The sequence below is a fragment of the Sphaerodactylus townsendi genome, linkage group LG01 (assembly GCF_021028975.2).
Source record: "Sphaerodactylus townsendi isolate TG3544 linkage group LG01, MPM_Stown_v2.3, whole genome shotgun sequence".
NCBI lineage: Eukaryota > Metazoa > Chordata > Lepidosauria > Squamata > Sphaerodactylidae > Sphaerodactylus > Sphaerodactylus townsendi.
Genome location: NC_059425.1, coordinates 112,291,270 through 112,317,258, shown reverse-complemented (window position 1 = coordinate 112,317,258; position 25,989 = coordinate 112,291,270). Strand labels below are relative to the sequence as shown.

Sequence of the window (25,989 nt, the reverse complement as noted above, 5' to 3'; positions counted from 1 at the left end):
ATTTAAGTGCATTGAAACTGTAACAGATATTACAAATTACATTGTTCTATTTATTGTCATTAATGATAATGAATTAATGTAACAGGTACACTGTACTACATATTTGAAGTCAGGCAATAATCAAAATCATGATAGCTTGATTGTTTTGATTCTCGAAAATGCTACAGGATAGGAAATTATTGTGCTGGTTCATGTTTGTCAGAGCAAAGCTGGTCAAGTTATTTCATGCCTTTGCTAAAGTGCTGAAAGCACTGGAAAATTTTAGGTACAAAAGTTTGATATTATAATTAATAAATTCATTGCACTCTAACCCAGGTCATATTTGAGGTTAGAATAAGTGATTAAGTCAATTGGATTACTGGCAAAATAGCCATTTTGACCCACTACCTTGTTATAAAGCAAGTGCCATTATATGTGCTTCAGAATGGGTTCCAAGTAGGTTGCCAACTTCCAGGTAGGGCTTCGACAGCTCCTAAAATTACAACTGACCTCCAGACAACAGAAGTCCTCTGAAGAAAGTGGAATTATGCCCTGTTAAGGTCCTTTCTCCTCCTCAAACTCTGCCGCCCCTAGGCTCCCACCCTCTAATCTTCTGGAATCTCTAAACCTAGTTGGCAATCCTACCACTAAGTTTCAAAGTCATCGCAAAGGATCTCAAAGAACAGTTCCCAAGGTGATACTCATGAGAGCTCTGGTGATCTCTGATGTATTTCCTGGTGCCTGTTTGTTTTTCAGTTTTAAGGATAAAGTCCCAATGGTCTTGAGTAGAACAGAAAAAGCACGGCCCTTCAGATTGCTCACTACTACCTAATAAAGGGCTGAACTGTCCACAGGAAGAAAACTCTATCCTCTCTTTGGAAAGTGAAACCAAGCTCAGCAAAGAACTAATCCCACCTGCCTACTTTAGCAACTATTTTGTGATTTGGCCTATCCTTCACAGAAGCCATTTTGTTCTCTATCTTTTTTTGAGAATTCTCAACCTACCTGTATGCTTCACAGATCTGACAACCTTGCTGTAAATACAACAGATTCCACATTTTTCTGTTGAAACTGCTTCCAGATTACTATTCCATACTATATGTACCTGAACTTTTCGCACAAAAAAACCTTCTACACAGAAAGACTGTGTTAGCGAGAAGGGTTCATACCCTTCAGTCTTCCTGTCAAGGCAGTCTTTGATCTGTAGGCTTTTTTTCACTATGCAGCACCCAGCCAAGCCCTTCATCTTCTGAAGTAGTATGAAACAATTTTACCATTGTGTCTCTCTAGTCAAACTGTGATTTTAATGCAAAATCCCTGTAAACATTCATAACTGACCTGTGTTAAATCAGCTTCATTTAACATCACAAGTGAAGTACAGCCATAGTCATAAACTAATCTCCAGAAGTCCTTCACAGTGTTTGGCAGAGGGTGCTGTGTGACAATGAACGCTGCAGGCTGTCGGTAGCTCTGTATTTTTTTAAAAAAAATGATTGGAAACAAAAAAGTATTCTCTGAGAACACTCAAAGCAGTTCAGAAACAAGGGCTGGGCATATCAGAAAATTTCTGTTATGGAGGGCAATATTCAGCGCTTCCCCCACCTCCTGCAGACCACCAATACGTCCCTCATGCTGTTCTTGGGGATCCCTGTTCCCAAGAAATGGGATTTTGGGTTGCAAAGGGAGGGAGAAGACTTTTCAAGCCAAAGTACATAAAACAAATATAAAAACCAGAAGTGATGACCACCCATAAAGCGATATATGTCTCAAAAGCATTTGCCCCTACATGTGATTAAAGGCATAAAACAGACTCCATTTGACATCCAAACAATGTTTATGTAGGCACTAGACCAATCTGCATAACCAAGAAGACCTTATGAAAAAACACCTGTCCCAGACAAACCAGAAATTGCAACTAATTATTACTATGGGCTAGTTGGTGGGAGCATCTTTCCTACGACTACTACACTGGCTATCAGTATGTTTATGAGTTCTGTTCAGGTGTTTGTTATGACCATTGAAGTCCTACACAACCACATAACTAAAGGACTATTTCTTCTTGTATGACCCCATGAATCAACTATGATGCTCAGGATACCACTGACTGGCTGTCATCCTACTCAAGGTACTGCACATGGAATCATCCAGAACCTATTCCTTTTATACTATAGTTTTCACTGTGTAGAAGATGCTCCCTGAGGAGCATGGCTCCTCACCATGGCTAGAAAACTTCGGGTTTTGCTAGCAAAACATTTGATTTGCCAGAGCTCTTAATAGTGCATCCACTGTGAGTTACAAATACAGCCCCCTCTCCACCAGTATAGCTGGCAGCATCTGTGCCATATTCTTTTTATCATAACATTATTTCTTCACTGTTCTATTCACTAATCAACCATTTCTCCTGGAAATTTCTCCTGCCCTCAATAGTGAAAATCAACTAACTAAAACTGGCTTTAAATTAACATATGAATCATAAAACCGCTGCTAGCATCTCTGTCATGAATTTTCAGTTCCAGCAAACATCTTGACACACTGGTTCAACAATGTCAAAAAAATCTCAGTAAACAATTTTACTAACTTATCATCAAATTGTTTGTCTTTAACAATAATTTTATTGAATGCTACAGGAGAAGCAACTTGCATTTTCTTTAATCAGCAAGTGCTCCTGCATAGGACACATTTTTGGGGGGCATTTTACTTGAACACAGGACATAGTTTCTTACATCCATAAGAGCAGCATTGATGTAGTTGCTGCTCTCGCCATCAATAGTAATTAAGAAAGGCAGACATCTGTCAGGTGGCAGCATATCCATAAAGCGGTTCTTGTCGTGGTTCCTTGGCAAGCATGCTATACTGCAGTCTTCAGCTTGCAGACGAGGCGTCACAGAATTCAGAGTCTAAAGGACAGAGGACATCTCTGTTATGAGGAAGCGGCTCTTAGACTTGGACAGATTTGGGTATCAAATCACTTTGCATGGAAGAGGTGTTAAAAAGCAAGACGCCCGCCAACTTAGGTTGCCTTTGTAGTTCAGTCTTGATAAAAGGTGAAAACAGATATTCTGTGTACACTGAATTTGTTCTCAGCCTGCATCCCACACTAACCTATGCCCTACCCCCACCCCAGGAAAAACTGTGGAAAATCCATGCATGCTCTTTATTTAACATGCAAGATCTCCCCTGACTGACCAAAGGTCACAACCATTCAGGCAGACAATGGTAATTACAATCAAATAATGGTAGTCCACATTTACAGAAGACTTTGCAATATACAGTGTGGAAGAACTGGGTGAGATATGAGGCTTACCATACGGAGGAGGCCAAAGGTTAGGCATCTGACATAAAAACAGTTCTCTTTGGAAGAAATTATATACAGTGAAACTGGTATAATATAAAAGAACTGCTGAAAATACCTGAAATTCATCTTTGAGATGTGAAGAGTTCGTCTGAGAGTCTATTCTAATCATATCAAAATATGCAGCTTTGAATTCACAGACAGGGATGGCAGTTTCTCCACACAAGCAAGCTTCCAAAATGGCATCATGAATAAAGATATACTGCTCCTGCCAGAGAGGAACCAGAAGAATATTTTAGCTTTTTTTTTGGCAAAAAAAGGGGGGGGACCTCTTTTCTAACTATTCTTACCACTTAATTACTACTCAAGGTAACTTAACTCAATCCACTTTTATACTGTTTAAGTGCCTTAAACATACTCAGTTACTTGAGATTCATTTAATCAGGGTGATTTCCTGAGAATGGCTAATTTAAGAAAGACTAAGGATGCATAATGGCACAGGTAATCATTTGCTTGTAGTGGAGATTTAATTTGGGGGTGGAAGAGGTGTTTCCATTTCAATGTTTATCTTTCAGTGCAATTTGCTTCTTTATTTGCAATATCTTTTATTCATTAAATCAGAAAGTAGTAAAAAAAATAGCTAAATGCTTTGGACAGTGGCCCTGAATACTCCCTGTAGAAGTAAATTTCTATTCCTCATGATTAATTACAGTAGAAAGTCTGAACATGTAATGACAAAAAATAATTTTGAGTTTCTTAATCTATGTAAGCATCTTTGTTTGCTGTATATCTATATACAGTGGTCTGTGAATTTCTATGCAAGATTATTCATAATTGAGTCCCATCATGTCCAATGGGATTTGACACCTAGCAAATGTGCTTGGGAATGTAGATGTAGACAACCAAGGCAAGTTGCTTTCACAGTATGACACTGCAGTACAGAGTGACTGTATAAGTGACTGGGGAAATTGGCCTCAAGTCCCCACTTGGCTTTAAATTCGAATTACTACTGCTCATTTCAGCTACTGTGTTGGGACTATAACCTGGGAGATGAGGGGCCATGTATGGCACCTTGTGCTCTTAATAAATAAACCAGATTCTCAGAAGTTGGATTATTAGACTTTTGTGTTAAACTGTTCTGCAAAGTGAAATAACCATCATTTGCTCTAGAATAGTGCTGATGGAAATGTTTACGCTGCTACAGTGAACAGTTTATTTTGCTGTTAAATGTGAAGCAGCTTCTAGCTCAACTGACTGCTGAGGTTGCTTTTTCAGCCATAAATTTTGAACTCGTCAGTTGGCCTGTTGCCTAGATAGCCTCTTATGACCATTATTATATTGCACCTGCAAAATAATGGCTGCTTTATAAAGTCACTGCCAGTCAAATAATCTGTGACCTGTTTAAAAGCAGATGTTAAGAGCTAATACAGAGCACATGGGATGGGAAAGTCAGGTGAAACAAAGTGTACTTTTAGATGCTATATTTACCAGATGGCACTGGCACCCATCAAGTTGTAAATGAGATGCCTGCATAGGGGGCCTGTTCCTGTTTTACCTACAAAAAGCAAATGAGTCCTTCCCAGTTTATTCTGTTCTTTAACAGCCACTAATAGCATGGCACAGTCAAACCGATATATTTACTATATACCTGACTTCTAGGTTAGTAAATTGATACATTAAGATACGTTGCCACTCCCAGTCTAATATGTCACCTACAATATTCCAAATTTGCAATATTAGTTTTTTATACAGTTTCCAATATTAGCATTTAAAGACATCCGAAACAGAAATGGATAACATCTGTGAAGAGATTAGCTTACTAAGCAGGATATATGAGAGTTTTGTGTGTGGAGGTGGTATATAACATATTAGAACATTTTTGGAAAATTCTTATTAAATGAGATAGTGACAGAAAGGTATTTTAGTGCCTTGTTCAGAAGCTGTATTTTGTTTACAAACTTCTTTGAAACAACTGAGCTGAGTAAAAAATGTACATCCTTTTGGTTCTGGTGGGTTTTTCAGGCTGTATGGCCGTGGTCTGGTGGATTTTGTTCCTTGAACAAGATCCACCAGACCACGGCCACACAGCCTGGAAAACCCACCAGAACCAATTGAATCCGGCCATGAAAGCCTTTGACAATACATTGTACATCCTTTGCCAGTGCCTAAGAATCACATTTTGTGAAAAGTCCCCAAGATTATGTTGACAGTTTGAATCTAGAGACCAAATGCCTTTGTGTGATTTAGGATTCTTATTTACATAATGGATAGGACAGGAGCCTTCGAAGTCCATATCTGGAACTGAAGAACAGAGTATTGGGCCAACTAGTCCAATATCTACTTTTCAGCAATAGCCAGATCAATTTTCTTTTGAAAGTTGCATTCAAGACATGAAGGCAATAGCTCTTCCGCACTTGTGTTAACAGCTCATTTTTTTTTCACCTCAATGGATTCTCACCATGAAGCAAGAATCTGTGGTTTGAAGTGCTCTGGCTAAATGCCTCAAGTAGAACCCTGAATTGCTGACAATTAAATGCAGATAATGAAGAATTAATACCTCTGTCTGTACCATATTGATACGGCGTGAACGCAGTGCTTTGACACAATTGTAGATGTCCACAACACCTTCTCTTTCTGCCATGTCAAGCATGATGTCAATTACAATGTAACAGCCAGTTCGTCCAGCTCCAGCACTTAAAGGAATTAGAAAATGATTTACAGAGTCTTCTTTTCAATACAATTCTGCACCTTAAGCCACTAACTCTCCTTGTTCTTTAAAGTAAAGCTATGCACTGCATATATAATAAATAGAAGTGTAATTTAGAATTAATTAAGAGACAAATATTAGCATAATGCACACTAATAACCAGGGATTCATTAGGTCAGATCCTATTTCTACTAAGCTACATATGCAGAAACACACCTGAACCAGCCTTAATCCTTAACATGATTGAAGCACATCAGAACACATAAAAGTGAAATACTTGAGTCATGTCTTTTGAATAGCACACCCAGAAAAGATGCACTATTACTGTCTGATGATCAAAAACTAATTCAAGATACTGATCAACAAATAAAAAAAAGCACAGTCACATTACAATTACACCACAAGAGACTACAGGCCATGCCCACATTGAGAAGTTATAGAAAATGCATCTACCTCTTCTCTACACACCTGCAATGCACAACAATCGGCCCAGCACTAGGAGGGTTGGAGAGTTTCACGCGGCGTATAAATGAAAGAAGGCCTGTTGCGTTGTATGGTACTCCATGATCTGGCCATCCAGTAAAGTGGAATTGTTTAACTTCACGGATTTCATTGTATGCTCGCTGTCAAAATAAGGGGGGGGGGGGGAGATACCAACATAATGGTTTTCATAATTTGATAAGTTATGGACAAAAATATTAAAGTTAAACATTTAATTCTGAAGCAATCATAGCAATTGCCAGAATCAATATATTCTTGCTTTGTCTTGTTGAAGCTCTAAGCCAAAAATATGACACTTATGTCTTAAAATAGGAGTGCTACAGCTGAATTTATGTTTGGCTTTAAATTCAAAATGTCACTGAATACTGGCTTCTTTCATAACCCAAATATAACACTGAATAGGATCCTATTTTCTCATCATATACTGAAAACTGAGCTTTTACACGACCAAGGCATATATTATACAATTATAATAGAGGAAAGCAGTTTTTCTATGAACCCCATAATGTGAAATATATACTCACATGTAGGAACAGAGGGTAGTGTGAATTAACTTCTAAGGAAATCAGCCCCAGGAGTTATGGGCTACATAAGGCCCTTTTCATATGGGCTATTTGTCCTAGATTTGATGCTTTGGGGAAGTAGATTTTTTCCCTGCTTCTGCACAGCCATGAGGCACATTTGTGCACCTCTAAGGATTTCCTTGGCTTTCTGCTGATCTTTCCCAAACCTGGTTTGCTCTGAACTTTTGAGAAAGATCCCAGCAAAGCCTCACTCACATAGCCATTTGTCCCCAAAGTGGCCATTTTGTCTCTTTGCTATGGCAGCAATTCTTTTTAATGACCAACTAAGTATTAAATAATTATAGTGTTATATCAATATGTGTACCTGTCAAAAAGCCTCTTCTGTCAACGAGTCTTTATACTGCCCCCCCCCCCCCATTAGTATGATATTGTATGTATTGGTGGTTGGTTGGGAGGATTTTGTGAACTATTTTCAGAGTAAGCGGTTTCTTGTTTCTTCTGAATAACAAAAGGCTAATACAGCAATGGGAAGATGGCTTTTCATAACTATACTCTCAATTGCCAGCAGGTGAGAAGAATATGAGAGTTGGCCACTTACTCCCTTTTTGGGTTGGCACTTGGTCATATAAGATAAATCAGTGTGTCATTCTGGTAGAGGGAGGAGGTGACCCATCTGGCTGGAGAAGACATTCTAACTTCTTCCTAGTCATGGGAGAGGGGGCATTTGGAAGGTAATGCCACCAACAACTTCACCTAGATTGGGCAAGTGACACGATTGGTCCAAGGTTTCACCCCATGCTGTGCTCTGTGAGGGCTTACAACAGGATCCAGAGTTAGTAGGATTCCTCTTGAAAAGAGGATCAGGATTGCTCCAGGTCTGGAAGGCTAGGTCGCATGCTGGATGAAGCTAGCCAAAGGAGCTCCAGAGGAACTGAAGAGTAACTATTGAGAAATAGCCTTGCCAATGTTGTCGGTATGTATGTTACACAGTCTCATGTTCTGAGACGAGCTATGTTCTTTGGTTTCTTGCTGTTTAAAACACATTCTGTCTAGATACTTGCACTCTACTTATCACTAGTATTCTTGTACTTTTTTGTGGTTTCAGTACAAATTCAACAGACGGTTTGAGACCATACTACTGAGAGCTAACTGAACCTACCTTACAGGGTTGGTTGCTGGGTTTGTACCCAACTTTGGGGCAGAACTGGAGTTCTTTGAACTGATAGAAAGGTACGTATCTACAATGAAAGGGGCTAGAGACTCACTAAAAAATCTGGGAATGTAAAAAAACTTGTTACATATATTGTTATAATTTATATATGAATATTAAATTGGCAATTAAATATTTTTAAAGCCCTGGTGGCTCATGGTGTGGAAGATGGGGGGGAGGGGGGAGGGAGAAGAGAAAGACAACTGCCAAGGAACTGGAAAAACCTGCCATGGAAAAGCACTTGATTGGATCTTGCCCCCATCCTATCAACCAGCTGAGCAAATTTTGTGTATGCATGTATTAATTAAAATATATATAGGTGAGCTTCACTGTTGAGGCATCCTAATAATTAGGTGGGGGCCACTGTTGAACTATCCTAAACTTCACATAAACTAGCAGACACTATGGAGGTAGAGAAGTAAAAGCGCTTCGCTGCTTTCACCGCCACCTCATAGGTCTTCAACTGGGTTCTATGAAATGCTCCTGCCCCTTCATCACGAGTACATCTCCAGCTTTACTCATCTGAGGGCCCTCTTCAGACTCCTCAATTTCTTGGTATACCAAATCTGCAAAAGGCACCAGGAAGCAAGACCATCAATGGTCAATCAGAGAGAATTATACCACTCTGTAACTAGTTCATCAAGGAAACTGCTAGCAGAACCAGAGAAATCCCACAAATCATTCTGAATCCCAACTGGGCCTACCAGTCTCAACAGGCAAGTACAAAATTGCTCACCACCCCACACTGAGGAAATGATCCGACCATGGCATCAGTCTTATTGCAACCAAAATTGAGACAAGCCCTGTGCAGAAGATAAAATCTAGAATTTGACCTATTTCATAAGGGGGGATTGAGACAACCAGGGAGAAATCCCATGTTGATCAACAAGAAATAAAAAAAATCTGGGTGCAACATGCTGTTTTGCATTCTGACATACTGTTAATGTTAATGTGGATAACAACTTTATTAGATGTTCAGCATACGCAGATGGAAGAAGCGGTGTCACAAATATGGAATATATACTAGGTACTTCTAAAAATACGTACTCTTTCAAGGGTGAATGTCCTGACTACATACTCTGCAAGTGGTTCCACTTCCACACAAGTAACTTTGAAGTCCCCATACACTTCAGTGTCATCAGGCCAATACTTGTAACACTTGACCTATAGTAACATCCAAGGAATACAAAGGCATGAAAGAGTGTAGAAAAGTCCAACATATTAATAATTCTGTCTAGACATTCAATGATCCAGTTGTTAATTCACAAATGAAACAGCAAGTGAAGATTGTATCTATATATATAAAAATCTAAACGTGTGTTTGTCCCTGATGGTCTCCCTCAGAAGCTGCTGGACGGATCGCCCCCAAATTTTCACAGGACGTTCCTCCCTGTTTCGGGCAGGTAATCGGAACTTCAAATCGCCGAAAGTCCATACCTGAGCCAGGTAAAACGTCTTTTTCCTGGCACACCAGACCATGAAAGTGGTTGTGTTTAACTGTCACCCTTAGAATGTTCGTACAGCGTGTCTGTGGCCTGAGGGGTTGGTATGCCCTTAGAATGTTCATGCAGATGGCCAGAGATGAGCAGTGAAAACAGTAAATAGGGAATACTGGTAGGTAATACGAGTGGAAGTGTGGAACGTGTGGGACGAGTGGAACACATACACACTTTGCCGTGTGAGACGTCAGGTGGGGTTCCCCCCTACACACACACGCAGGTAACTTTCACTCTCTGTGCCTCACCCGCTGCTACCACACAACACACATACTCTCATACACATCCAGCTCATCCTCACACACCTCACTCTGCCCTCCCTCACATCCAACCACCACTTACCCACTTCCTCACCCATATTCGCCACAGCTCTCTTTTACTAAAAGCGAGCTGGAGTTTGCCTTTTTCTTCTAAGACAATCCACGGGGTGGGGGCAAACCAACACTACTGGCTCCGCTTCTTTTGCACGTGGCCCTTTACGAACCCAGGGAGCTGGCCTCGATCTGAGCGCCTCACCACCCTGCCTCTGCTGCCTGACTGGGATAGCCTGCTTGCCCCAGTTCTGCCTTACCCAAGCCAGGACTGTGCGTGTCAACCAGCCTCATGGACAGCGGGATTTACACTCTGGACAGTTCCGTTATGGAATGGGAAGGGTTATCTTATACTAAAAAAACAAGACAGCACCATATAACGATGTGCATTGAAAAGGGAAAGAGGGATTCTATTTGACCACCCCAAAAGGCTATGCTGGGGATCATTGGACCTGGATGGACATCTGTGTGGGTTATGGACTGTGATGAGAAGGACAATTGCCACAGCAACACGTGGCCGGGCCCGCTAGTATATATATAATTTATTTATTTATTTATTTATTTATTTATTGCATTTGTATACCGCCCTCCCCGAAGGCTCATATGACATATGTAATTGAATATTATTCTCAGTGATATTATATATTTGTTTTCCTATGTCCTTAGTTTTAGAATGGGCCAATAGTGACTTGCACCATATTTCAGATTATCTAATCATCTTAAACTTCAGAATTAAAAGGGGGGAAACCATCAGCACATTCCAAGTATTTATCTGTAACTGACAACAAGCAAAAAGAGAACAAGCTTTCTGGGACCTTCGGGAAAAGGATGAGTACAATGATATAATCACAAAGGGATTAGTAAATGAGAAAATCATGTCATACACTGAACTGAACTGAACTGGCTTCATTACAAAAAAATTGCCTTCCTCGGTATGCGTTAAATGCTCTATGATAGCTGTTGCATGTTGGGATGATTTGTATTATTTCCCCACTGTACAGTGATAAACACAGTGGTTTATACATCTCACTTCTGAGCCCTCCAAGCATTCATGTACCAACAAAATACACATCTAACCAATGTGCATAAAATCCAGTTTGTACGGACCTGAATTGTGTATCTGTTATCCCACATACAATCCAGAAACTGATAAAATAATTTGGGATTATTAATAATGGAATTTAAGCAAATGGGCTCCATTCACATTTCCATCTAAAAACTGGCAGTTGTTCCACAATCTCACTGTCACTACATGAAAGGAAAAGATCACCTAAACAGCCCGTTTATGTTTCAGAGAATTCTGCTCCCTTTATTTCATAAGATTTTTAATACTTATCAGCAAAAGAAATGACATAACCTTTTCGAAGATTTTAATATTTGCTATAGTTTCACTTACCCGTCCCACCTCAACTAAATTTGTAACCATGACAACACAAGCTGATTGTTCCTGCCATATCATTCTCCAGAAATCATATACTGTTTCATGGACTGGGCCTGAAACAAATAACATTCTGAAATAAATGTAAAGTACTACAGATCTGCTAATATTCAAAGTATCTTTCAGTTCTTTCTTAAATAACAAGGACGTTCGTCTCCCTGAAATCAGATTAAGGTGTAAAAACATTAAAGAAGGTATCAGACTCTTCAACATATCAGTACTAAAACCAGTCAGTACCTATGAACCAAAACTGTCTGGCTAAATCATTAGTACCGTATATACTCATGTATAAGTTGAGTTTTTCAGCACATTTTTTGTGCTGAAAAAGCCCCCCTCAACTTATACACGAGTGAGGTGTATTTTAAAAAATATTTTAGGGTTTTTATTTTGTCGGCTGCCAGGGGGCACAGTTTTTAGGCTACTGGCACCAAAATTTCAGGGTATCATCAGATGACACTCCTGATGATACCAACCAAGTTTGGTAAAGTTTGGTTCAGGGGGTCCAAAGTTAAGGACCCCCAAAGGGGGTGCCCCATCCCCCATTGTTTCCAATGGGAGATAATAGTAGATGGGGCTACATTTTGAGGGACCATAACTTTGGACCACTTGAACCAAACTTTGCTAAACCTGGGTGGTATCATCAGGATAATCTCTTGCTGATACCAGCAGCATTTTAGGACACATTTTCAGCTGCAACAGGAAGGAAATCTGTTCTGGTGGTAGAAACTCCTTCTGACAGCAAAAACATTCAATAAGATTCAAGTCATATTTTTTTCCTTTTATAAAAAAAATTAAAACAACACTTTGTCCTAGGCTAAACACAGGACTGCCTGTGTTTATTGCAGGGGCTTGGACAGATTTATGGAGGAGAAGTCGATTTATGGCTACCCATCTTGATCCTCCTTGATCTGAGATTGCAAATACCTTAGCAGACCAGGTGATTGGGAGCAACAGCCGCAGAAGGCCATTGCTTTCACATCCTGCATGTGAGCTCCCAAAGGCACCTGGTGGGCCACTGCGAGTAGCAGAGAGCTGGACTAGATGGACTTTGGTCTGATCCAGCTGGCTTGTTCTTATGTTCTTATGTTCTTAACACTTCCACACAAGTAACTTTGAAGTCCCCATACACTTCAGTGGCATCAGGCCAATACTTGTAACATGCAGACATCTCAAAGGAGCCACACTGCAGGAGCGATGTACTGCATGTATTATTTCTTGATACATACACTTGTCCTCAAATAGGGAAATGCTTGCAGGCAGGTTAGATGTAAGGGATGGCTTGATTGGAGTATCTATTAAGGGACAATTTGGATCAGGCACTGGATATCCTATTAAAAAAAAGCTGTAGCAAAAATGGGAAAACAGCAGCAATCATTAAACACTGCTGTATCATCCTAAATAGAGTTATACCCGTCTAAGCCTTGGAGTTCAATTTATAATTATGCACAATATTGTGCTTCTTTATTATATTTTGTACATTAATAGAGAGAACAACTGCTATGGGATGGTTTATTCACCAAACTATACTAGGTTCTGGCAAATTCTTACCTTGGGTTGCAATATAGTGACTTGGTCTCTGGTATCCCTGAAATAAAAGAAAACAAAAATAAACTGTATTGTCGAAGGCTTTCACAGCTGGATTCAACTGGTTGTTGTGGGTCTTCCGGGCTTTGTGGCTGTGGTCTGGTAGCTCTTGTTCCTAACGTTTCGCCTGCATCTGTGGCTGGCATCTTCAGAGGTGTATCACAGAGAGAAGAGTATCACAGAGAGGAACACAGTGTATAACAGACTTCTCTCTGTGATACACCTCTGAAGATGCCAGCCACAGATGCAGGTGAAACGTTAGGAACAAGATCTACCAGACCACGGCCTCACAGCCCGGAAAACCCACAACAACCAAAAATAAACTGATTTCTACAAAGGACCATCAATTTGATTAAATAGTAGAAATGAAAACATATGTAACAAAACTTGTCAGTAGAAGCCCATTAAAAATATGCTAGTGGTAGTTGTAAAGCCTAATTAGTAAGACGTATTCAGCTATCTTCTACTTGGAATTCAGTCTCTTTGATTTCAATAGACTTTGTTCCAGAAAATATTTTTAGGTCTGGGCCAAAAATTCTGTATCACCTGATGTAATGGGTACTTTAAGGAACAGCAAAAGATCAATTCTTACTAATATGTATGTGAAATCCACAAGTAACTTAACATATATTTAACAATACATTATGAAAGGAGCTGGTTCAGTGAAACTACAATTTAGCCTTCAGTTATCATAATTCAAATTGCCACATTTGCTAGCTCAATTAATAAATTACGAAACAACCGGACTTCTTTAGCAAAAATTTTCACTATGAATGCATAATAAATATTAGAGTCATAAATAATAAGCAGAATAGCTGAATGTTAGAGCTGGACAATGTGTACATGTGTGTAGATTCAAAATCTAGAAGCTATGCAATTGCACAAAATAGATTCCAGAGAACAAATGGTGTGTGTGTGTGTGTGTGTGTGTGTGTGTGTGTGTGTGTGTGTGTACACACACACACACACACACATATATCTACATAGCACTTAGGGTAAAGATATGTATATACACGCACACGTATATATGTGTGCTATCAAAATTTCCCTGCAATACCGTTTTGAAATACAACTCTACTGTTTTAAGTGAACACTAATAACTCTTCTGTTTTAAGTGAACACTAATAACTTGATTTTAATTGAATACAGACTACAGCAACTAACTAGTTCCCATGTGAAATTATTTAATTAAAAATAGCCTAATTTTTTGCTCGCAAATGTTGCTTGTGTTAAATGCTATGAAGCTGTTTCTGACGCAAGGCAATCCTATGAATTAATGTCCTCCAAAATGTCATATTATTAACAGCCTTGCTCAAGTCTTGCCAACTGTAGAGTCAATCCATCTCATATTGAGTCTTCCTTTTTCCTGTTGCTTTCAACTTTTCCTAGTATTATTGGCTTTTCCAGTGACTCTTGTCTTCTCATAATATGACCAAAGTACAGTGGCTTCAGGTTAGTCATTTTAGCTTCTAGGAAGAGTTCAGGCTTGATTTGATTTGATCTAGAACCCACTGATTTTTTTTTGGCAGTCCATGGTATCCATAGCAGCCTCTTCCAACTGTACATTTCAAAGGAATCTACCTTCTTCCTTTCTTCACTGTCCAACTTGCATACCCGTATATAATAATAGGGAATTCTCTGGGTTGAATTAACTTGATTGCAATATGTTACAGGAATATAAAACAGAACATAATTGGGTTGTACTAGTTTGTATTTCCTTTTGTGCACAAATTTGATATATCACCTCCATAAGAAAGACTAAAGCTCTGGTAAACTGCTCTGATTCAATAATGTTCACAGTTACAGGTTAGCTCAGTTCTTACAGGGTGTCTGGAAGAAGCAGGGGTTTATTGGTTTCCTTCTCTTACATGTCAGATTTTACCTCATAAATTGACTAAGAAAATAATTACTATAAAAATGAACACCCAACATGAATGTCACAGTAACCTATTACTGAGAAACAGCAAAATTAATTTGTGGCCTTGTTGATAATAATACTAAAAATCTTATCTAAGTGATTTATCACTTGCAACTTAGTTCAGATTTCAAGGAACTTTGTATGAAATCATCTTGTTAAAATGGTCAGTGAATCTATCTTGTATGCTGAGGGGCATCATTATGCATATGTAATAGAAACTTCATAAACTAGATCTTCCTGAAAAAAATTACTATACAAGCTTAGGCATAAAGGCACTGACCAGTGTACTTTCACAGCTAAAAGTTGCACATTAAAATCAGTCATTAAAAATGATGTCCTTTGACTATAAAGTATTCTATCAAATCACATCACCTTTATAGGCTTAATTTATTTTAAACCAAACTCCCACCTCTTTTATCATAGTTTCAGTAAAATTATTTTCAGCTGATTACTTTTATTCACATGCTTCCTTCAATTACTTCTGACAATATTCTATTAAATCAAAGGTGGAAATCAGGAAACATGAATGATGTATCTCTCTATATATGTTTGTGTATATATGTTTGTGTATATACAATATAATGTTTGATAGATAGTGTATATACAATATAATGATAGATAGATATTTCAGCAATAAATATGAAAGTAAACTGTTCAGCCTATTTAGCAAGTTCACATGGGCTTACACCTTTTAAAAATAACGAAGGTGCTAAAATTACCCCGTAGCCCTTCTAGCTCATCAGCAGGACATTCTGATGTTTCTTTCAAGAACAACACTATACATCATACTATCCAGCTTCTCACATGAAAATGGAATGCAAAATAAAAGCTACTAACCAAAGCAATCAAAAGTAATAGTCAAGCAAAATGGAATTTTTCTCAAAAAGACAAATTTAGCTGGTTTAGCTAATGGTTTTTATGACTACACTAAAGGACCAAGCTATCTTTAAAAAACAGTTACGAACATAAAATATTAGCACAAAGAAACATTAAAAATATATAAATGAGATTAAATGAGGCATGCATATATATCTAATAATCAAAATTAGAAGAGAAATGCAACGGAGAATGTTCGCTATATTAAATAGTCATAACAGGATGCTGTTATTCACATATAGTGGTACTTACATCCCTGTACAGCCAAATCTACAGCCCAAATCAAAGTCAGATGTGAAAGAAAGCACAACAATGTCAGTGAGTACTAGGACGGAGAACAAGGAAAAGTGTACATTTTGTTCTTAATTGAAAAAAAACTGTTGTTCAAATTTGTAGGCATTACATGCAAAAAACGATTTCACAGAGAGAAGCTGGAAAGATAGGCAACGTGGTTATATAAAGCTACTTACATCAATGTAATTAGCGTTAATGTAGTCTGAAGAAGGATCATCTTCAACAGGTTGCAGTATCACCCTGGAGTGGTCATCTGTAAACACAATGGCTTAGGTCAAATTCAGCATTTAAAATAATATGCAATATGGGATAGGAGGGTATATATTGAAATGCTAGGCTATGGCCCCTTCCGCACATGCACAATAATGCACTTTCAATCCACTTTCACAATTGTTTGCAAGTTTGATTTTTGCACAGTAAAATCCAGCAGCAAAAGTGGATTGAAAGTGCAGCATTCTGCATGCGTGAAAAGGGCCTATGAGGAACTAATCTAGCAGTCAGTCATCACAGTTTCTACAGAGTGTGTGGGTGACACAAGTGTCACAGTGAGCCACTTAAGAGACAAGGGCTTGGATCTGTGATAAGCAAACAAAAACACAAATGGATTTAGCACAATTCCACTTGCACAAGATCCAGTGCAATATGTAGTATGTTCCTCCCTATATATTATGGCACTTAGAAATTAGTTGAACAAGATTTTGCATGAACAGAAAACCAGGAGGCAATAAATAAACCTGAGTTAGTGCAAGTCTACTGTGACCCTTTTCTTGTGCTTCTGCTTGCACAAAAGCTCTAGGATAAGTGGAAACTTTGGGCTAGGTGCAAAAAAAAAAAATCCTGTTTCCACTTATGAGCTATGTGGAGAAACAGTACTGGACCTGCTGCCATCTCAGACCAGGCTCAGGAAGGAAGAGAAGCTGGGGTTAGCAGGCATGATAACTGAGCCATGCTAAATAGACAGCAGTGAGAGGCAGCTACATTGTTTGTTTTTCAGAATTCTTCAAATCCTTTTAAACCCTTCCCTTTGGTGTTTTCCGGATGGACATAATATTCCAGGGGAAAACCAGGATCATACATACCGGGGTGTTTGTATCTCAGTTTCTCCCTCTGTGCGGCAGCCCTTTAGTGTGTTCAGGTCAGGAGGAAGAACTCCAGGTGATTATGCACGGCCCCGGTTTAGTTTCAATTTCCTCACCAACACATGGGACAGGATGTGTGAACTGTCCCATTTTTCCTACGTTATGATTGGCTGCAGGCAGCGAGGTGGGAGAAATAAACCAGTCTGTCTCCCGCAACATTTGCATGGGAGTGGGAGCGGCATATCTTTTCTTTTCTTTAAAAGAATTTTTTAAAAATTATCTTTTTTGGAAACCCTGGGATAAGGAAAATCTTGCGGGGCAGGCCAGAGTTAGACCCGGAAGCCATGTGGAAGTCATGGCCGAACCAGGATCTTTATCCCAGGATATATGGTCCATGCGGAAAACGCCTTTGTGTCTCTCAAATCCACTTTTCTATTCCTTTCTTCCAAAAATTCTTCTCCTTTCCTCTCTTTCAAAATTCTTCCTCTTCAAAAATATAATTTTATGGCAATTAAAAATAAAAACAAAACAAAAATACTTTTAATACACTACAAGGCCTGCTGTGCTAGTTACAGATGGGAGGATGTTAAAAAGTGCCCCCAAAGGTACAGATTTATGTATATGTGCAGTTTCAAAGCTTTTCAACTTCTACCTCCTTTGTCTTGTTGAAGGATTTCACAGCTGGAATCAACTGGCTGTTGTGTGTGCTTTGAGCTGTACGGCTATGGTCACATAGTTTTTGCTCTCAACATTTTGCCCACATCTATGACTGGAATCTTCAGAGGCATTTCATGGTAAAATGTGTTCCTTCTCTTCTGTCACACTGTGCCATGGAGTCACATCTTACTGTGACATGCTTCTGAAGATGTCAGTCACAGATGCAGGCAAAACATTAAGAGCAAACTACCAGACCATGGCCACACAGCCCGGAAAACCCACAACAGTCACTTCTACCTCCTTCACCTGTGATTCCTTATGGGTTTCCCCAAGTACAAAAGATAAAGCAATGGAATATTTTTAATCTATTAAGGGAGCAATTCTACATTAACGAAAGTAAAGTACTTCAGTACTAGATTAGGAATAAACATCCCACAGATAGAGGAATAAGCATCTCTTAGTAAAAGAAATATTCCATTAAACCAGCACATTCCGGGTTTCAATCCTTTGGAAGAGTTCACACAAACCAGTGCTGCGTAATGATAACTTTAAATAGAACCATACAGATGCTGCTTTGTCATGGTGAGCTGTTTGTCTAAATAACTCACTATATACAAACTCTTCCTTTAATTGCCACAATTAGGTGAAGTGGAAGTTGTCAGGCAACACTACACTTTTATATGCAGCAATTCACTCCAATTCACTCCTTTTTCACTGGAATGATTCCTTCACCACTTAACTATGAAAGGTCAAGTGCTCTTTTGGAGCCTCAATCACTTTTAAAGTAAAGGTAAGCATTGGACTTTGAAGAGTTAGGAATGTGGCCCACAAAAATGCTTAGCTCATGAAAAAAGCTACAAAACCAGTCCAATCTAGACTGGGAGGGTGCGGACAGTACCACTCTGGTGCCATCCTGCCCTCTCCAAGGAGGTTCGTCACAGCACAGGAAGCCCTCCCCAAAACAAACTGGCGGTGAGAATTCTCCACAGGGGATAACAGAGATATGTCACCAAGCTGGCTCTGCTGGCACACAGGGGCTGGGTGGCCAGTGGAAGTTGACTAAGGTCAGCTCCACCCTCTTGGTCCACCTCAGAATGCCCCTGGCCACACCAGTGCAGTTTTCTGCACTGGAAGGCCTAGGCACGGGTGACAGCTTCTGGTTTGGGTGCCGTGGGTGCCTCTCCACTGGCACATTTGCACATTGTGCTGGCACCCATGGGTTGGTCCAACTACTTCTCTGGATTGGGCTTATTATTACTCTTATTATTCCATGCATTCTATTCATATGATTGGCAGCTAACTCCAGAGTTGTCGGCTGTTTTCCCAACGGCACCATAATTGCAGTTTCTATTATTGTTTAAAAATTGCAATCAAATTTAATTGTGCTCAGGTCTCAACTATTAAAAACTTTACTGGTGCAAATGGCAGGCTTCTCAGATTCTAATCATTGATGTAAATTCCTGTTAGCCCACTAAAAATCTGGCATAAAGTAGGATAGAATGAAAGTAAATTTTAAAAAAAATAATTGGAGACTATAGTTTAGAAACTACTGGACTACAAGTTTTGTTTATTTATTTATTTATTTTATGTATTAATTAATTAATTAATTAATCAATTAGTTAGTTAGTTAGTTAGTTAATTAATTAATGGGTTTTGTATCCCGCCCTACCCCCAAAGGGCTCTGGGCGGTGAACAACATAAATCACATATATACAATAACCCTTAAATACATTAAAACAATTTAAAGCGCAGCGATCAGTAACAAACAATGTCCGCAATAACCCTCATTAAAACCCTTCCAAAAGGGGAAAGAAAACGGGTCCCATAGATGGTAAGAGACCCAGAAAGATGAAGAAGAGGAAGAGGAGGGGGCATAGAGTGGATCTTTTCCAACTCTCCCTTCTCTCTGCAGTAGCCCAAAGGCTGCTTCTGAGCATTTGTGATAGAGTCAAGGAGTGGTGGAATGCAGCTTGAGAAGAAATCCTCATCTCTCCTTTGACTGAACTCTTGTATAAATGCAGCGAAGGCTTATAAAAAGTGATTCCCTCCCCCCTTCTTTTTGCTGCAGCCCCTTGAAACACATTCCTCTTGACTGAGTAAAATTTTGGGAGGCTTCAGGAAGTTATTGGTGGAGAGTGGTGGTGTAGGGAAAGAGATTTGTTCTGTGAACATGAACTATTCACAGTTCACTGCATCAGGCCTGAGTTAACCTTATAGTAGCTAAATCATGAGCAACTTTCAGAGAGCGTTCCTTGGAGGACTGTTGTGTTCCATCCATTAGGCAAAAGTAGTACAATAAAAATAACAAAAGCTGGAAACTTTGAACTGATGAAATAGATTAAGAAAGAAATTATACACAGTATTATTTACACATGTTATAGAAGGGGGGAAGTGGACATATTTACATATATTATGCAAACTCATTATATACACACCCACAATATTTATCAACATGATTAAATATCCACAACTATAAACTTACATGCTATAATGTTTCCATATCTATTCTTTGTTCTGTTTTGATCCTTTTTTGCCACATCCCAAGAAGCGGACTGACCCTCAAAGAAGCTCTTTTAAAAAAAGAGAAACACACATCACTTAAGCAAAATTCCTTTCTTGAACTCCTATTTTTTTCAAGAGAAGTACATTTAAGGTAAGACTGTAAAATTAAAACAAACTAGTGAAGTGTGCATAAAATATACCTCAGTAAACATTATTTTTATGATACTATGAAAAAACAAACTTTTTTTAAAAAATGAAAGTCGATAGGTACTCATTAATTGGCAATGGTGATGTTTCTGGAAATGCTTTTCTGAGTGAGCTCTCACACACAAAAACTTTCCACAGAACAATTGGTGGGACATTTCATGACTTGAGAAAGAGTGAAAAATAGATGTTTACATGTATTGTTATGGAACCCTTTCCCTACTTTGATCACTAATGAACGCTGACAGACAGTGATTATTCCTGTAAGCTGCCTCTGCCAAGGGTACCAACTTAACAAAGGTAATTCAGTTGTGTACAAATGAGGAGAAGAAATCATGGGCCATACAGCTGGAATGTAAATAACAGTTTAACAAGGAACTTTCCACATTTGGTAACAGCCACAAAATTAGACGAAATAAAAGAAAACTGGATGATTTTCACCACAATTTCAAATCGATTAAAGGAGGCTCTTATTAATGCAGATGCCAACTGACTGTTTCATAGGTTTAATTGAGCAGTTTGTCCCAGAGATGGGGGTGGGATGCGGGGGTTCAAGCTCCTGAAATGGTTCCCTGTAAACTAACTGCACTTAGCAGGCAGGTGCAACTACAGTATGAAATGGCCTCTTCTGACTTTTTGCTTTTCATTATGCACCCTGAAGCAATGGAACTCATTGGTTCGCTTTGGGATTATTTCATTAATTAATGTCTTAGTGAGAAGTGATCCTTTTAAAATTTAATCCCATTAAACATTCATTTTAATCTTCTTGTAATTAAGAACCCTCAATGCAAACAAGAATATCTACTCTCAAAAGACCTCTCCATCTTAAGTCACTTACAAAGCAACTACTGACATTTTTACCTCATATTCTTCTTTAAAACCATAGCTGTCAGATGTTTTCATGAGGTTAATATGCTGCAGCAAATCAGCCACTCTGATAGCAGGATGCAGTTGGCCTGTTTGGTAAGGGGACTCAGTTCCTTCACAGAGGTAGCGAGGCACATCTAACAGGCGACTTGACTCTGCTGTTGCACTGTGGTTTTCATCTGTGGTTATAAAATCCCAGAGAACAGAGCAAAGTTCAATAATAGTGAAACTGCTGTAAGCAGTTTTAAATTAGCTCATTGCAGAACTTTGCAAAGGTTGCAAAGAAACATGTAGACAACAATTTACAAGCACTCTATAAGTAGATTCAAGTGTATCAATCTACAGCACACAGTTGAAAACTCCTAAATCACAGTCTGAGCTGGCCTCCTTAGTCAAAATGAGTAGATTGAAAAGGCTCATACTTCAACCCAATTCTGAACATACCTTGATTGGATCTGAAGGTTGTATTGTATTATTACAGTGTTCATAGGATCTACTATTTTTATATGTAATAGCTTTCCATTATTTCTGGGCTTTGGGGCCAATTGGCTGGTTCAGTATCTTTAAAATATTCTATAGGATCACTTAGCTACATATGAATATGAAATGTTTCCAGCAAGCTATCACTTTGTTTGGGTCTAGAACCACCTTATATATTACAGCTGTCACATCAATTTATGTACCATTGGAAATATGTAGTAGAAATTACTTGATCATCTGGTGAACCATTTCCTACAAATAGCTCACCCTGAGTGGCGACATGGACTGATTTAAACTGGTCTTAGCATGGAATGACCCTAATTTGATAATATGAAAACACTAGAAATATATATTCTGTTCATAGGCACATGCACAATAATAAAGAATGGAGGATTTCAAGAGTCAGATGACATTCATCACAGTCATGCCCTGACTGTAGACTTCTAAAGGCATCTCACTGTCCACTGTTGGTGATGTGTGGAATATAAGTTGTGTAAAATTTATTAGTAGGGAAATGTAAAATGTTAACCAAAAATTAATGTGACTGATATACTACAGCTGTCTACAATGCAGTATGATCATATCAACTCTATTATATTAGCACCTTTGTTTCACTGTTCAAGCATCACTACAAGTGGAAAGTGCCATCAAGTTGCAGACAACTTACGGCTACCCCATATTTTCAAGGCAAGAGGAGAAGAGAGGTGGTTTGCTATTGCCTGATTTTGTAGCAACAATGAGCTTCCTTGGTGGTCTCCTATACAACTATTAACCAGGGCTGACCCTGCTTAGCTTTTGAGACTTGACAAGATCAGGCTAGCATGGACCACCAAGCCCAACTACTGATTTTCTATGAAGGAAAGTCCTGCTATGTTTAGACAAACACATGTTTCAAAACACATGTTTCAAAACAAGATTGATGTTGTCAGGATGAATACTAGAATAAACCTTGCTAGCAGGATGGAGCTAAAATCCAGTTGCTTTCTGGCACAAGCTACCCTGACTAACACTATCTAATGAGAGTAAAAATGAAGAGAAAAATACAAATATTTCTATTGCACACGACAATACTTTGAAAGCAAAAATGCAGTGGCATAGTGCCCATGGGGCAGGAGAGGGTGTGGAGAGGGTGTGGAGAGGGTGTGGCCAGGCGAAGCCACGGCAGAGGTGTGGCCAGGCAGTGGAGAGGGTGTGATGGAGCATTCCGGGGTGAGGCGGGCAGCGCTGTGGCAGGGGCACAGGGTGCGTGCAGAGGCGTAGGTACCAGGAGGCTGGGGGCGCATTGCACTGGGTGCACACCTGGGAGGGGGCACAAAGATTCAGGTTTGTTTGAGATTTTTTTTTGTATTTTTAGGTTTTTTTTCAAATTTTGGCCTGCAGGGGGTGCAGTTTTTAGGCTAGCAGCACCAGAATTTCAGGGATCTTTCGGGAGACTCTCCTGATGATACTCCCAAGTTAGGTGAGATTTGGTTTAGGGAGTCCAAAGTTATGGACTCCCAAAAGGGGTGCCCCACCCCCCCATTGTTTCCAATGGGAGCTAATAGGAGATGTTGGCTACACTTTTGAGGGTCCATAACTTTGGACCCCCTCAACCAAAGTTCACCAAAACTGGGTGGTATCATCAGGAGAGTCTTCTAAAGATACCCTGAAAGTTTGGTGCTGCTAGCATAACAATTGCACCCCTGACAGCAGGCACCCCCCAATTTTTCCCAGATTCTCCTTTTGAATCCACTCCCTTCGGCAAGGATTTAAAGGGAGAATCTGAGGCCCCCAGTTTAAACATTGGAAGTGATGCTGTTTCAGAGTGGGCGATAATCCACCCCAAAACAGCATCACTTTCAATGCTGTTTTAACTGGGGACCCCAGATTCTCTCTTTAAGGTGGATTTGAAAGGAGAATCTGGGCTCCCTAGTTTAAACACCATTGAAAGTGATGCTGTTTGGGGTGAATTCCAGCATCACAGCAGCCACCCACGGGGGTGGGGGTGGGGGGACGACTCAGATTTTGCACCGGGCTCCATTTTTCCTAGCTACACCTCTGGGTGTGCGTGTGCCCTGGGCGCAGTTTCCCCTCACTCCACATCTGCAAAAACGTCTATATACTAATGTCCCTAAGTTCCTACTACAATGTGACAGTCATTTAACACTAATATTATAACGTGCGGAAGACAACATAGAAATATTATCTGTAACTAGAAGATTTTCATTCTAAACTATGGTTTCAAAAACCTACTCATTCCAACCTGATCTGTTCCCACTAACAAAACAGAATCGTACTTGACTGCACTAACCTATGAAAGTATCTGATGCCAAACATGGAACACGAGCATCAAAGTTAAATTAATATGCTGGAAGGGCACTAATATTCTTACAATAAAGTAAACAAGCCAGCTCCTTAAACTATCACACAAGGTTTCAGCTGCAGCAATGTGTGCCTCTTTAAACTAAGTAACAGTATGAACATGTCAAAGTCACTTTAAATATCATTCTTTCTTCATTCAGATTCTCTTAGAGATCCTGTTAATAGGCAGGGTATACATGGAAAAAGTAAAAATAAATAAAATAAATACATATACACTGCAACAAAAATAGTTTCACTAGCAGCCTGACACAGTTTCTTCTCAAATACTTACCAGTAATAGGGACTGTAATCATTGCCGCATAAAAAAATAAAATGAAACAAACATTTATGAAGTACTCCTTATATTATAAAATTGTTGAATTAAAAATTGCAGAAGCTTTAGAGCAGTAGTGACTGAAAAAGCTTCTACAATTTTAGGGCTACCCAGAAATTACCATGTGATTTTTAAACACCACACAAAAACACACACATTTCAAATGATATACATAAAGTACTTTTTAAATGCAAACTTATGAAAACTTTGATATTAGAGACTGCAATGGAGGGAAAAACCAGATATATATATTAAAATAAAAATGACAAATGAGCAATATTATGTGTCTAATACATCTATAGCTACAGTGAACTCCAGCCCTGCTAGAACCTGTACTTCTTTTTTCTCACATAAATAATATTTGTCAATGAGAACAAAACAGATAACTATACTGTGATGTGAATGCATACAGAAACTGTCAGGCTGTCTTTCAGTTTTACCCTGGGGCTGCTCTCCACAGCTGCTGTCTCACTGAAGTTCTAACAGATTAACCTTTGGATGTCAAAAGATTTGTTTCACCTAACCAAGTTGGAGGGTTTGATAGCTCTAATGTCACATCAAATAGGCTTGCTTAGAGACTATATGACAGGGCCTCTTGATGGAAAACACTAGGAGACAGAACCCCCTCCCCCCAGAAAGCTTGGTTTTATAAATTACATAAAGATGGGTATTATCATCTAAGATTGTAAACACTTTTTAAATTAAATAACCGGAGCTAGAGTATTTTGATAAGAGGATTGATTTTGAACACATATACACAAAGCCCATGGAAGACCTTTGGACGGTCACTAGGTCTATGGAGATCCAGGGCTCTGGACTTGTCTTTCTCAAACACAGCCATACCACATGGCACGTTATTCCAGAGATTGTGATATGTTTAAACAGGAAAAAAAAATGGTTTGGATCTTGCTGATCTGTTTCAGCCCCTGACTCTTCTCTTTGGAAGCACCTCCAGTATCTAATCTGCACCTACTGCTGAGAGAAAAACCCCCAGCTCATTCAGTGGAACAGATTAGCAGTATCTAACCCCATTCATCTCACTGAGTGTGCTATAAGCTTCAAGTACCCTAATTCTTTAGTTCCAGGACAAAATCTCTCCACCTGACTTCAAAATCTATCACTATCTATAAAGGATATATGAAATTTGCACATGCATACACATTAATAATATATTTTTATTCTAATTCCCATAGATTTATTATTTAAAGTCCCTGAATTATTCTAAAATACCTGTCACATTTGAACAGTAATGTAGGCAAGTTCAGTTGGCAAAGGACGTAAATGAATTCATGCAATTTAAATTGAATGTAGATAAGATTTGAATAGTTCAGTTGGCTGTTGTAGGTTTTCCAGGCTGTGTGGCCATGTTCTGGTAGTTTTTGCTCCTAATGTTTCA

The 25,989-nt window shown here is 39.1% G+C and overlaps 1 protein-coding gene across 18 annotated transcripts in view; it reads right to left on the bottom strand.

The window, feature by feature from the left end:
• The window catches only part of PTPRK (protein tyrosine phosphatase receptor type K), a 482,195-nt gene that overhangs the window by 7,736 nt on the left and 448,470 nt on the right, over positions 1-25,989 (bottom strand). For 6 of the 18 annotated variants that reach the window (XM_048491075.1, XM_048490937.1, XM_048490928.1 and 3 more), the window contains 13 exons: positions 24,552-24,563; positions 21,434-21,618; positions 20,349-20,436; positions 16,307-16,383; positions 16,089-16,106; positions 13,007-13,043; positions 11,417-11,514; positions 9,261-9,377; positions 6,432-6,601; positions 5,829-5,964; positions 3,390-3,539; positions 2,703-2,876; positions 1,318-1,449 (listed from right to left, as the gene is read on the bottom strand). In XM_048491075.1, coding sequence (XP_048347032.1) covers positions 1,318-1,449; positions 2,703-2,876; positions 3,390-3,539; positions 5,829-5,964; positions 6,432-6,601; positions 9,261-9,377; positions 11,417-11,514; positions 13,007-13,043; positions 16,089-16,106; positions 16,307-16,383; positions 20,349-20,436; positions 21,434-21,618; positions 24,552-24,563 — 1,394 coding nt within the window. The remainder of the gene's footprint in view (positions 1-1,317; positions 1,450-2,702; positions 2,877-3,389; positions 3,540-5,828; positions 5,965-6,431; positions 6,602-9,260; positions 9,378-11,416; positions 11,515-13,006; positions 13,044-16,088; positions 16,107-16,306; positions 16,384-20,348; positions 20,437-21,433; positions 21,619-24,551; positions 24,564-25,989) is intronic. The other 12 variants (XM_048490945.1, XM_048491068.1, XM_048490996.1 and 9 more) reach the window with 6 other exon arrangements.